General features: G+C 46.3%; 1 protein-coding gene across 1 annotated transcript in view; it reads right to left on the bottom strand.

The window, feature by feature from the left end:
• Positions 1-14,387, bottom strand: part of SLC49A3 (solute carrier family 49 member 3) — a 79,164-nt gene that overhangs the window by 22,642 nt on the left and 42,135 nt on the right. The window contains exons 6-7 of the mRNA XM_063914616.1: positions 9,309-9,425; positions 1,295-1,447 (exon numbers count right to left, since the gene is read on the bottom strand). Of these exons, the coding sequence (XP_063770686.1) occupies positions 1,295-1,447; positions 9,309-9,425 (270 nt within the window). The remainder of the gene's footprint in view (positions 1-1,294; positions 1,448-9,308; positions 9,426-14,387) is intronic.

Below are 14,387 nucleotides of genomic sequence, written 5' to 3' on the forward strand. Positions count from 1 at the left end.
TGGCTTGCGTTACATGAATGATAACGCCCAAACGGACAATCGGATCAAAATTTGCATTGATCCTCCAGTGTGTAGAATTTAATAAAATACAAAAATGGTCCAGTCACTAATTACCGTATCTGCTACGGGTGCTCCTCTGGTAACGCCAAGAACCATGGAATAATATTTACTTACATTAACACGTCTCAAATTTACATCTCTATAGATTTACCAAATTTTTAACACTGATTTATAATTACAACTGTGAAAATCAGAAACTCCCGTGCGGAGAATGGGTAGAACAGCTAGTGTGCAGTATATACAGTATATCTATAAGCCTGACACATGCTATATAAAATATCTTTTAACATTACATGTAAATAAAGTTTTTAGTCACTGTCTAGGTGAAATAGTATAATTTGATAAAAATATGAATTTATAATACTTTTCCCTCACAAGCTACCTATATCCATTTTTATACATCTCCCTAGCCCTAACCAGGGTTACATTTTTCATTAATGTACTGTAACTACAGACTTTCAATATTCAGCTTAAACAACTCTATAACTTATTAATTTAAAGACCTTAACATTTCTGCTGACATTATAAAACAATAATTTATGCTGCTGGGAAACACACAGAGAACAAAAGCCAAGGCATCTGCAATACACATGGTAACTCCAATGTCACAGTGGTTTTTCCCCTTTAATTGCAATGCACCCATTCAATTCAATTGCATTTTTTACATACTGTATACAGCAATCGACACATTGAAATGTATGTAGTGGTTTACAGACTAGGGTTAGGACAAATAAGTCTGTCTCATTGTGATTTCTAGTGCTTATTTCTCTTGGCAATTTAAAAATGGTGGTTTAATAAGATTTCCTAGATTTTGCCCATATACAGGTGGAGCCACGATCATCTTGGCTTCTCTGCTGCGCCTAGTCACACCATGGTTTATTAGCATAAACCTTTCATATATTGTTCTCAGCTGCAATACAGTAACAGAGAACAATACAGCAGGGGATTCAGTCCGATTTACCTGGCTCAATTAATCCTATTAAAGGCCAAGATAAAGATGGCTCCATCTGTACACCAATTATATATCTGCAGACTGACAGCCCTAGCACTATTACCAAGAACGGTTGTAGCAGCAGTGGGACTGTCTATCCTTAAGTACTCATTCAGAATGTAATCTTGGTTTAATATCCGTACCACAAGATAGTTGCACATGGAAGCACTGTTATCCTTTTTTATAAGGGAGGTCTATACACCCGCAACATAATTTTCACTCATAGAAATGTGACGTACTCACCACTGCAAAGACTGTAATGGTCAGCGCTGACATTACAAAGCTGATTTTGACCACTTCTGTGAACTTCTTTGTCCGATCCACATACAATCCACATAATAAGGCACCAACAGCCCCAAACAAAATGAACAGAGCTCCACACAATCCTGAAATAAACTAGACAGGTAGACCCCAAACACAACATTAATGGGGACTTCTTATTGTTGTTGTTATTATTATCAGTCACAATATACTAGTACACAATACTTAGTATTGCAATATTAGAGGATGCATTTGAACATAAAATGATGGGGGTATTTATTTAAAAATATTGACTACGCCGTGCCATGCAAGTGGCATATAAACTCTTAACATTGATAACATATGATATCCTTCACTAATGAATGACGTTTGTTCTTTAATGTTGTCCAAATCTTGTAGTTTAACTTGCAGTCTTATAGCTAAAAGCTTAAGGGGTTTCTACCTTAATATAAATGACTAGCTTGATCCTACCCTCCGGTAACTTTTACTAACTGCATTACTTTTTCTTCTCCGCTTCTGCCTGCTGCCAATTATCGTACAGTCCCCTTGCTTATGTAAATATACTGTGGGGTGGTACATCACATCAGGAAGCCAGAGAGAAAAAGCACTGTATTCAGAAAGTTCCCATAAAGTGAGTTAGGTTATAAATGAAAGATTGAGGAAGCCAATATTTGTTTTTTAATAAAAACTATTACAGTATTTGTAACACTTTGGGGCCGATTCAAATAGCTGCAGGTTTCGTGCCGTGTACTCGCGAGTTAACATCACGCACAATTTGCAGGATATTTTCATGAATCAAATGTATTTTAGGGCAAATTTACATGCGTGTATACAAGTTTGTAAAAAGTTGAAAAATACATTTGCAATTCCCATCTGCAAGATCCCATCAATGCAACATCTCATTATACATGTCCCACATCATTTAACTCGTTTTTCTGATTTTCATAGGAAATCACCTGAAAAATTACTTCTTTATTGGCAATATTATAATATTTAAAAACCTCCAAATACATTACTATTGGGAAGGTGTCCAAGAGGTACTGTACTGTGTCCCAACATATTTGCCTTAAAATAAGAATTTACTTACCGATAATTCTATTTCTCGTAGTCCGTAGTGGATGCTGGGGACTCCGTCAGGACCATGGGGAATAGCGGCTCCGCAGGAGACAGGGCACAAAAATAAAGCTTTAGGATTAGGTGGTGTGTACTGGCTCCTCCCCCTATGACCCTCCTCCAAGCCTCAGTTAGGATACTGTGCCCGGACGAGCGTACACAATAAGGAAGGATATTGAATCCCGGGTAAGACTCATACCAGCCACACCAATCACACCGTATAACTTGTGATCTGAACCCAGTTAACAGTATGACAAACGTAGGAGCCTCTGAACAGACGGCTCACAACAATAACAACCCGAATTTGTTTGTAACAATAACTATGTACAAGTATTGCAGACAATCCGCACTTGGGATGGGCGCCCAGCATCCACTACGGACTACGAGAAATAGAATTATCGGTAAGTAAATTCTTATTTTCTCTAACGTCCTAAGTGGATGCTGGGGACTCCGTCAGGACCATGGGGATTATACCAAAGCTCCCAAACGGGCGGGAGAGTGCGGATGACTCTGCAGCACCGAATGAGAGAACTCAAGGTCCTCCTCAGCCAGGGTATCAAATTTGTAGAATTTTGCAAACGTGTTTGCCCCTGACCAAGTAGCAGCTCGGCAGAGTTGTAATGCCGAGACCCCCCGGGCAGCCGCCCAGGATGAGCCCACTTTCCTTGTGGAATGGGCCTTGACAGATTTAGGTTGTGGCAAGCCTGCCACAGAATGTGCAAGTTGAATTGTGCTACAAATCCAACGAGCAATCGTCTGCTTAGACGCAGGAGCACCCATCTTGTTGGGTGCATACAATATAAACAGTGAGTCAGACTTTCTGACTCCCGCCGTTCTTGAAATATATATTTTCAATGCCCGGACCACGTCCAACAACTTGGAATCCTCCAAATCGTTAGTAGCCGCAGGCACCAATAGGCTGGTTCAGGTGAAACGCTGACACCACCTTAGGCAGAAAATGAGGACGCGTCCGCAGTTCTGCCCTGTCCGTATGGAAAATCAGATATGGGCTCTTATATGATAACGCCGCCAATTCTGATACCCTCCTGGCTGAAGCCAGGGCCAGTAGCATGGTTACTTTCCATGTAAGATACTTCAACTCCACCGATTTGAGCGGCTCAAACCAATGGGATTTGAGAAAATCCAAGACTACATTAAGATCCCACGGTGCCACTGGGGGCACAACCGGGGGCTGTATATGTAGTACTCCTTTTACAAAAGTCTGGACTTCAGGAACTGAAGCCAATTCTTTTTGGAAGAAAATCGACAGGGCCGAAATTTGAACCTTAATGGACCCCAATTTGAGGCCCATAGACAATCCTGTTTGCAGGAAATGTAGGAATCGACCCAGTTGAAATTCCTCCGTGGGGGCCTTCCTGGCCTCACACCAAGCAACATATTTTCTCCAAATGCGGTGATAATGTTGTGCAGTCACCTCCTTCCTGGCTTTTACCAGTGTAGGAATGACCTCTTCCGGAATGCCTTTTTCCCTTAGAATTCGGCGTTCAACCGCCATGCCGTCAAACGCAGCCGCGGTAAGTCTTGGAATAGACACGGTCCCTGCTGAAGCAGGTCCCGTCTTAGAGGTAGAGGCCACGGATCCTCCGTGAGCATCTCTTGAAGTTCCGGGTACCAAGTTCTTCTTGGCCAATCCGGAGCCACTAGTATCGTTCTTACTCCCTTTTGCCGTATAATTCTCAGTACTTTTGGTATGAGAGGCAGAGGAGGGAACACATACACTGACTGGAACACCCACGGTGTTACCAGAGCGTCCACAGCTATTGCCTGAGGGTCTCTTGACCTGGCGCAATACCTGTCCAGTTTTTTGTTGAGGCGGGACGCCATCATATCCACCATTGGTTTTTCCCAACGGTTCACAATCATGTGGAAGACTTCTGGATGAAGTCCCCACTCTCCCGGGTGTAGATCGTGTCTGCTGAGGAAGTCTGCTTCCCAGTTGTCCACTCCCGGAATGAATACTGCTGACAGTGCTATCACATGATCTTCCGCCCAGCGAAGAATCCTTGCAGCTTCTGCCATTGCTGTCCTGCTTCTTGTGCCGCCCTGTCTGTTTACGTGGGCGACTGCCGTGATGTTGTCCGACTGGATCAACACCGGCTGACCCTGAAGCAGGGGTTTTGCCAGACTTAGAGCATTGTAAATCGCTCTTAGCTCCAGTATATTTATGTGAAGAGACATCTCCAGGCTTGACCATACTCCCTGGAAGTTTCTTCCCTGTGTGACCGCTCCCCAGCCTCTCAGACTGGCATCCGTGGTCACCAGGACCCAGTCCTGTATGCCGAATCTGCGGCCCTCTAACAGATGAGCACTCTGCAACCACCACAGAAGAGAGACCCTTGTCCGTGGCGATAAGGTTATCCGCTGATGCATCTGCAGATGTGATCCGGACCATTTGTCCAGCAGATCCCACTGAAAAGTTCGTGCGTGGAATCTGCCGAATGGAATCGCTTCGTAAGAAGCCACCATCTTTCCCAGGACTCTTGTGCATTGATGCACAGACACTTTCCCTGGTTTTAGGAGGTTCCTGACAAGTTCGGATAACTCCCTGGCTTTCTCCTCCGGAAGAAACACCTTTTTCTGAACCGTGTCCAGAATCATTCCCAGGAACAGCAGACGTGTCGTCGGGGTCAACTGAGATTTTGGAAAATTCAGAATCCACCCGTGTTGTTGCAGCACTAGTTGGGTTAGTGCTACTCCGTCCTCCAGCTGTTCTCTGGACCTTGCCCTTATCAGGAGATCGTCCAAGTAAGGGATAATTAATACGCCTCTTCTTCGCAGAAGAATCATCATTTCGGCCATTACCTTGGTAAAGACCCGAGGTGCCGTGGACAATCCAAACGGCAGCGTCTGAAACTGATAATGACAGTTTTGCACCACGAAACTGAGGTACCCTTGATGTGAAGGGCAAATTGGGACATGCAGGTAAGCATCCTTTATGTCCAGGGACACCATAAAGTCCCCTTCTTCCAGATTCGCTATCACTGCTCTGAGTGACTCCATCTTGAACTTGAATTTTTGTATGTACAGGTTCAAAGATTTCAGATTTAGAATAGGTCTTACCGAGCCGTCCGGCTTCGGTACCACAAATAGCGTGGAGTAATACCCCTTTCCCTGTTGTAGGAGGGGTACCTTGACTATCACCTGCTGAGAAAACAGCTTGTGAATGGCTTCCAATACCGTCGCCCTGTCTGAGGGAGACGTTGGCAAAGCAGACTTTAGGAACCTGCGAGGGGGAGACTTCTCGAATTCCAACCTGTAACCCTGAGATACTACCTGCAGGATCCAGGGGTCCACCTGTGAGCAAGCCCACTGTGCGCTGAAATTCTTGAGTCGACCCCCCACCGCTCCTGAGTCCGCTTGTAAGGCCCCAGCGTCATGCTGAGGGCTTTGCAGAACCCTGAGAGGGCTTCTGTTCCTGGGCAGGGGCTGCTTGCTGCCCTCTCTTACCCCTTCCTCTGCCCCGAGGCAGATATGACTGTCCTTTTGTCCGCTTGTTCTTATAGGACCGAAAGGACTGCGGCTGAAAAGACGGTGTCTTCTTCTGTTGGGAGGGGGTCTGAGGTAAAAAGGTGGATTTTCCGGCAGTTGCCGTGGCCACCAGATCCGATAGACCGACGCCAAATAATTCCTCCCCTTTATACGGCAATACTTCCATATGTCGTTTGGAATCCGCATCACCTGACCACTGTCGCGTCCATAAACTCCTTCTGGCAGATATGGACATCGCATTTACTCTCGATGCCAGAGTGCAAATATCTCTCTGAGCATCTCGCATATAAAGGAAAGCATCCTTTAATTGCTCTATAGTCAATAAAATACTGTCCCTATCCAGGGTATCAATATTTTCAGTCAGGGAATCCAACCAGACGACCCCAGCACTGCACATCCAGGCTGAGGCGATGGCTGGTCGCAGTATAACACCAGTATGTGTGTATATACTTTTTAGGGTAGTTTCCAGTCTCCTATCAGCTGGATCCCTGAGGGCGGCCGTATCAGGAGACGGTAACGCCACTTGTTTTGATAAGCGTGTGAGCGCCTTATCCACCCTAGGGGGTGTTTCCCAGCGCGCCCTAACCTCTGGCGGGAAAGGGTATAATGCTAATAACTTTTTTGAAATTAGCACTTTTCTATCTGGGTTAACCCACGCTTCATCACATACATCATTTAATTCCTCTGATTCAGGAAAAACTACAGGTAGTTTTTTCACCCCCCACATAATACCCCTTTTTGTGGTACTTGCAGTATCAGAGATATGCAAAGCCTCCTTCATTGCCGTGATCATATAACGTGTGGCCCTACTTGAAAATACGTTTTTTCATCACCGTCGACACTAGATTCAGTGTCTGTGTCTGGGTCTGTGTCGACCGACTGAGGTAAAGGGCGCTTTACAGCCCCTGACGGTGTCTGAGACGCCTGGGCAGGTACTAACTGGTTTGCCGGCCGTCTCATGTCGTCAACTGATTTTTGTAATGTGCTGACATTATCACGTAATTCCATAAACAAAGCCATCCATTCCGGTGTCGACTCCCTGGGGGGTGACATCACCATTATCGGCAATTGCTCTGCCTCCACACCAACATCGTCCTCATACATGTCGACACACACGTACCGACACACAGCAGACACACAGGGAATGCTCTTATCGAAGACAGGACCCCACTAGCCCTTTGGGGAGACAGAGGGAGAGTTTGCCAGCACACACCCAAGCGCTATAATATATATGGGAACAACCTTATATAAGTGTTGTTCCTTATAGCAGCTTAAATATATCAAAATATCGCCAAAAAAATGCCCCCCCTCTCTGTTTTACCCTGTTTCTGTAGTGCAGTGCAGGGGAGAGTCCTGGGAGCCTTCCTCACAGCGGAGCTGAGCAGGAAAATGGCGCTGTGTGCTGAGGAGAATAAGCCCCGCCCCCTATTTTGGCGGGCTTTTCTCCCGGAGTTTTAGATATCTGGCATGGGTTAAATACATACATATAGCCTCAATGGCTATATGTGATGTATTCTTTTGCCATAAAGGTATTAAATATTGCTGCCCAGGGCGCCCCCAGCAGCGCCCTGCACCCTCCGTGACCGCTTGGTGTGAAGTGTGTGACAACAATGGCGCACAGCTGCAGTGCTGTGCGCTACCTTCATGAAGACTGAAGAGCCTTCTGCCGCCTGTTTCCGGACCTTCAATCTTCAGCATCTGTAAGGGGGGTCGGCGGCGCGGCTCCGGGACGAACCCCAGGGTGAGACCTGTGTTCCGACTCCCTCTGGAGCTAATGGTGTCCAGTAGCCTAAGAATCCAATCCATCCTGCACGCAAGTGAGTTGAAATTCTCTCCCCTAAGTCCCTCGATGCAGTGAGCCTGTTGCCAGCAGGACTCACTGAAAATAAAAAACCTAAAAACTTTTTCTAAGCAGCTCTTTAGGAGAGCCACCTAGATTGCACCCTGCTCGGACGGGCACAAAAACCTAACTGAGGCTTGGAGGAGGGTCATAGGGGGAGGAGCAAGTACACACCACCTAATCCTAAAGCTTTATTTTTGTGCCCTGTCTCCTGCGGAGCCGCTATTCCCCATGGTCCTGACGGAGTCCCCAGCATCCACTTAGGACGTTAGAGAAAATAACACTTGTCACCTTGTCTGGAGCTGCAAATTAAATTTGCATTAACACACCGTTAACTGTTAATTTAACATGGATTTCTAATTGAACCACAAAAAGGTGTGACCACAGATTAGCCAATTTGTGTCCAACTCACGGCTAATTAAACAGGCTCCTTTGAATTATTTGAATACAATGGGGGCAGGTGAAATTGTCAAACCAATTACAAGAGCAACAGATTCCCCAATTCTAAAAGCCCATATAGACGGGCTGATGCAGGAGAGATGTGTGCTGAGCGAACTGCTCAGCACACATCTCTCCCGCCGCTCAGAACAGCGTGATCTGTGCTGAGCGTGCGGGGGGAGACAGGGGGCCGTTCACTTCACCCAGCGGGTGAAGTGAGTGACCCGCTAGATTGGCCTGCATGCAGGCCAATCTAGCAGCAGCGATAGCGATGTGCGGGGCTGCGCATCGCTATCGCTGTAGGGAGTACACACAGAGCGATAATGCTCAAATTCTAAGCAATCTAGTCAGATTGCTTAGAATATCGCTCGGTGAGTACCCCTCTTAACTACACTATTTAGCAGAGGTTCCCTGCCTTTCTTGAATCACGCTAGAGTAGCAGTATATTTTCCGTGGCATGCCTAGGCCAAAAGTTTCTTATTGAGAAATTTGAAAGTAAATTGTTAAATTAACAAATTATATTTACCTGTCATGCTTAGGTTCAGTTATGTGGAGGAGAACAGGGTTGTGCTTCTGCTTGTCTCATATTTTATAATTGCACATTAACCATAATTTGATTTGGTCCTGGACCTCCAAACTGCAGCACCCCTTGTAGGTGCCTTGCGATACCCCAGGGTGCCACAGCACCTAGTTTGGGAACCACTGCTATATAGTTTTTACATACACAGTTTTTAGAACCGACAGAAACAAATCCTGTATGAATGTCAGCACTTTCCTGCAGTATGAGCTTTCATTTGTAGTAGGGACCAAAAACCCAGGACACCAAGCAGACACCACTAGAATGGAGGCCACCTCTGGTCACTACATTTTTGCAAAGATCTGAAAATACCGGGGTTATTTGTCTATTCATTTATACAGCATTCTGGATGACATGACATATATAATCAGAATACCTAAAACCTGTCCCTCTTGTGGTTCAGAAAATGTATTCTGAGTGCAAAAACATTTTCCGTTGTGTATATTTGTGCGTCTAGAAACAGAATTGTTGTTATTAACGGATTACACTGCTACATAAGAAAACAGCTGCGCACTTACATTTGAATAGTCTTTAAAACACAGTATTTGTTCCAGAAATGTAGAAAATGCTGTGAAGACTCCTAGACCAGTTCCAAAGCAAATCATCAGGACAATGTAGGCTTTATTTTTCATAAGCTGTACAGGATAGGGAATTCAGTTCAGCAAATTAAACAGGTATAATGCAGGTTTACAACAAAAGTTGTTAATAAAATGTACGTTCTATATATACTGAATAGCAGTTCCAATAATATATCCTGATATAACCAAGTTTGTATATATATATATATATATATATATATATTATTTTTATATATATATATATATATATATAATAAGAATTTACTTACCGATAATTCTATTTCTCATAGTCCGTAGTGGATGCTGGGAACTCCGTAAGGACCATGGGGAATAGCGGCTCCGCAGGAGACTGGGCACAAAAAGTAAAAGCTTTAGACTAGCTGGTGTGCACTGGCTCCTCCCCCTATGACCCTCCTCCAAGCCTCAGTTAAGATACTGTGCCCGGACGAGCGTACATAATAAGGAAGGATCTTGAATCCCGGGTAAGACTCATACCAGCCACACCAATCACACCGTACAACTCGTGATCTGAACCCAGTTAACAGTATGATAACCGTAGGAGCCTCTGAAAAGATGGCTTCCAACAATAAACAACCCGATTTGTTTGTAACAATAACTATATACAAGTATTGCAGACAATCCGCACTTGGGATGGGCGCCCAGCATCCACTACGGACTATGAGAAATAGAATTATCGGTAAGTAAATTCTTATTTTCTCTGACGTCCTAGTGGATGCTGGGAACTCCGTAAGGACCATGGGGATTATACCAAAGCTCCCAAACGGGCGGGAGAGTGCGGATGACTCTGCAGCACCGAATGAGAGAACTCCAGGTCCTCCTCAGCCAGGGTATCAAATTTGTAGAATTTAGCAAACGTGTTTGCCCCTGACCAAGTAGCTGCTCGGCAAAGTTGTAAAGCCGAGACCCCTCGGGCAGCCGCCCAAGATGAGCCCACCTTCCTTGCGGAATGGGCTTTTACAGATTTTGGCTGTGGCAGGCCAGCCACAGAATGTGCAAGTTGAATTGTACTACAAATCCAACGAGCAATCGTCTGCTTAGAAGCAGGAGCACCCAGCTTGTTGGGTGCATACAGTATAAACAGCGAGTCAGATTTTCTGACTCCAGCCGTCCTGGAAACATATATTTTTAGGGCCCTGACTACGTCCAGCAACTTGGAGTCCTCCAAGTCCCTAGTAGCCACAGGTACCACAATAGGTTGATTCATGTGAAACGCTGAAACCACCTTAGGGAGAAATTGAGGACGAGTCCTCAATTCCGCCCTATCCGAATGAAATATCAGGTAAGGGCTTTTATAGGATAAAGCCGCCAATTCTGATACGCGCCTGGCTGAAGCCAGGGCCAACAACATTACCACTTTCCATGTGAGATATTTCAAATCCACTGTGGCAAGTGGTTCAAACCAATGTGATTTTAGGAACCCTAAAACTACATTGAGATCCCAAGGTGCCACTGGAGGCACAAAAGGAGGCTGTATATGCAGTACCCCTTTGACAAACGTCTGAACTTCAGGCACTGAAGCCAGTTCTTTCTGGAAGAAGATCGAGAGGGCCGAAATTTGAACCTTAATGGATCCTAATTTTAGGCCCATAGACAATCCTGCTTGCAGGAAATGTAGGAAACGACCCAGTTGAAATTCCTCCGTAGGGGCCTTCTTGGCCTCACACCACGCAACATATTTTCGCCAAATGCGATGATAATGTTTTGCAGTTACATCCTTCCTGGCCTTGATCAGGGTAGGGATGACTTCATCTGGAATGCCTTTTTCCTTCAGGATCCGGCGTTCAACCGCCATGCTGTCAAACGCAGCCGCGGAAAGTCTTGGAACAGACAAGGTCCCTGCTGGAGCAGGTCCTTCCTTAGAGGTAGAGGCCACGGGTCCTCCGTGAGCATCTCTTGCAGCTCCGGGTACCAAGTTCTTCTTGGCCAATCCGGAGCCACGAGTATCGTTCTTACTCCTCTCCTTCCTATGATTCTCAGTACTTGTGGTATGAGAGGAAGAGGAGGGAACACATATACCGACTGGAACACCCACGGAGTTACCAGAGCGTCCACCGCTATTGCCTGAGGGTCCCTTGACCTGGCGCAATATCTGTCCAGTTTCTTGTTGAGACGGGACGCCATCATGTCCACCTTTGGTTTTTCCCAACGGTTTACAATCACTTGGAAGACTTCTGGATGAAGTCCCCACTCCCCCGGGTGGAGGTCGTGTCTGCTGAGGAAGTCTGCTTCCCAGTTGTCCACTCCCGGAATGAACACTGCTGACAGTGCTATCACATGATTTTCCGCCCAGCGGAGAATCCTTGCAGCTTCTGCCATTGCCCTCCTGCTTCTTGTGCCGCCTTGTCTGTTTACGTGGGCGACCGCCGTGATGTTGTCCGACTGGATCAATACCGATTGACCCTGAAGCAGAGGCCTTGCTTGACTTAGGGCATTGTAAATGGCCCTTAGCTCTAGGATATTTATGTGAAGAGACGTTTCCATGCTTGACCACAAGCCCTGGAAATTTCTTCCCTGTGTGACTGCTCCCCAGCCTCTCAGGCTGGCATCCGTGGTTACCAGCATCCAATCCTGAATGCCGAATCTGCGGCCCTCTAGAAGATGAGCCTTCTGTAACCACCACAGGAGAGATACCCTTGTCCTTGGAGATAGGGTTATCCGCTGATGCATCTGAAGATGCGATCCGGACCATTTGTCCAGCAGATCCCACTGAAAGGTTCTTGCATGGAATCTTCCGAATGGAATCGCTTCGTAAGAAGCCACCATTTTTCCCAGGACTCTCGTGCACTGATGCACTGACACTTGTCCTGGTTTTAGGAGGTTCCTGACTAGCTCGGATAACTCCCTGGCCTTCTCCTCCGGGAGAAACACCTTTTTCTGGACTGTGTCCAGAATCATCCCTAGGAACAGTAGACGTGTTGTTGGAATCAGCTGTGATTTTGGGATATTTAGAATCCACCCGTGCTGACGTAGCACTACCTGAGATAGTGCTACTCCGACCTCTAACTGTTCCCTGGACCTTGCCCTTATCAGGAGATCGTCCAAGTAAGGGATAATTAATACGCCTTTTCTTCGAAGAAGAATCATCATTTCGGCCATTACCTTGGTAAAGACCCGTGGTGCCGTGGACAATCCAAACGGCAGCGTCTGAAACTGATAATGACAGTTTTGTATCACAAACCTGAGGTACCCTTGGTGAGAAGGGTAGATTGGGACATGGAGATAAGCATCCTTGATGTCTAGAGATACCATATAGTCCCCTTCTTCCAGGTTCGCTATCACTGCTCTGAGTGACTCCATCTTGAATTTGAACCTTTTTATGTAAGTGTTCAAAGATTTTAGATTTAAAATTGGTCTCACCGAGCCGTCCGGCTTCGGTACCACAAACAGCGTGGAATAATACCCCTTTCCCTGTTGTAGGAGGGGTACCTTGATTATCACGTGCTGGGAATACAGCTTGTGAATAGCTTCCAATACTGCCTCCCTGTCGGAGGGAGACGTTGGTAGAGCAGACTTCAGGAACCGGCGAGGGGGAGACGTCTCGAATTCCAATTTGTACCCCTGTGATACTACCTGCAGGATCCAGGGGTCCACTTGCGAGTGAGCCCACTGCGCGCTGAAATTCTTGAGACGGCCCCCCACCGTGCCCGAGTCTGCTTGCAGAGCCCCAGCGTCATGCTGAGGACTTGGCAGAAGCGGGAGAGGGCTTCTGCTCTTGGGAAGAGGCTGCATGGTGCAGTCGTTTTCCCCTTCCTCTGCCCCGGGGCAGGAACGAGCGGCCTTTTTCCCTCTTGCCCTTATAGGGACGAAAGGACTGGGTTTGAAAAGACGGTGTCTTTTTCTGCTGAGAGGTGACCTGGGGTAAAAAGGTGGATTTTCCAGCCGTTGCCGTGGCCACCAGGTCCGATAGACCGACCCCAAATAACTCCTCCCCTTTATACGGCAATACTTCCATATGTCATTTGGAATCCGCATCACCTGACCACTGTCGCGTCCATAACGTTCTTCTGGCAGAAATGGACATCGCACTTACTCTAGATGCCAGGGTGCAAATATCCCTCTGTGCATCTCGCATATATAGTAATGCATCCTTTAAATGCTCTATAGTTAATAATATACTGTCCCTATCCAGGGTATCAATATTTTCAGTCAGGGAATCCGACCAAGCCACTCCAGCGCTGCACATCCAGGCTGAGGCGATCGCTGGTCGCAGTATAACACCGGTATGTGTGTATATACTGTCAAAGTCAGAAAAATGTCTCAATGCACGTTGCCATATTTGCACCGCACACTGGTCCGCGCTGCGCGTGCGTACGCTCTCCCGTGGAGGCGCATACCCGCAATAGCGTGCACTCGCAGGCGCGGTATGCGCATTTACGGTAGAGTTTATGTGGTCGTAGCGTGCGACTCATTCGTTACATATTTTCACAATTAATGTAGTTTATAGATCATGGTCCCTTTGATAGATTCTGAAAGTTTGGTTAAAATACAATGTCCCAGAGCTGAGGAATCCCTCTTTATATCGTACGAAGGGTCTAACAGGAATCATACAGCAGTGTTTGGTACCCATCGGAAGAGTATTTAATTAGCAATATTCCGGTGTTGGTTTGGAGCGTATTAATCGCTCGTGCGAATAGTTATGGACATAAGAAGTTTATGTCCATTTCTATTATTTACCCATACTCAGGTATGCGGCGGGAAACCCAGTTTCCCACCCACCTGAGCTGTTGGAAATCGTCACAGCCCACCTGTATGAATCACCCTATGACCTTTTGTTATGATGCAGGGCCGAATTCCTTCGGCCAATGGACAATGGGATTGTAGGACCAGGAGATTGCATTGTGTGTGGGGCATAAATAGGCAGGCCGACCACATCCAGCTCTCACTCTCTCATCAACGGTTATCTGCTGATAGCCGGGAGCTGGATATCGAGGCGCAGGCGATCATACCCTTTGTGCGTAAGTTTCTCTCCGTAATCATTGTCTTTCTGTGAGCCAATTT

Source organism: Pseudophryne corroboree, chromosome 1, assembly GCF_028390025.1.
Source record: "Pseudophryne corroboree isolate aPseCor3 chromosome 1, aPseCor3.hap2, whole genome shotgun sequence".
Taxonomy (NCBI): Eukaryota; Metazoa; Chordata; class Amphibia; order Anura; family Myobatrachidae; genus Pseudophryne; species Pseudophryne corroboree.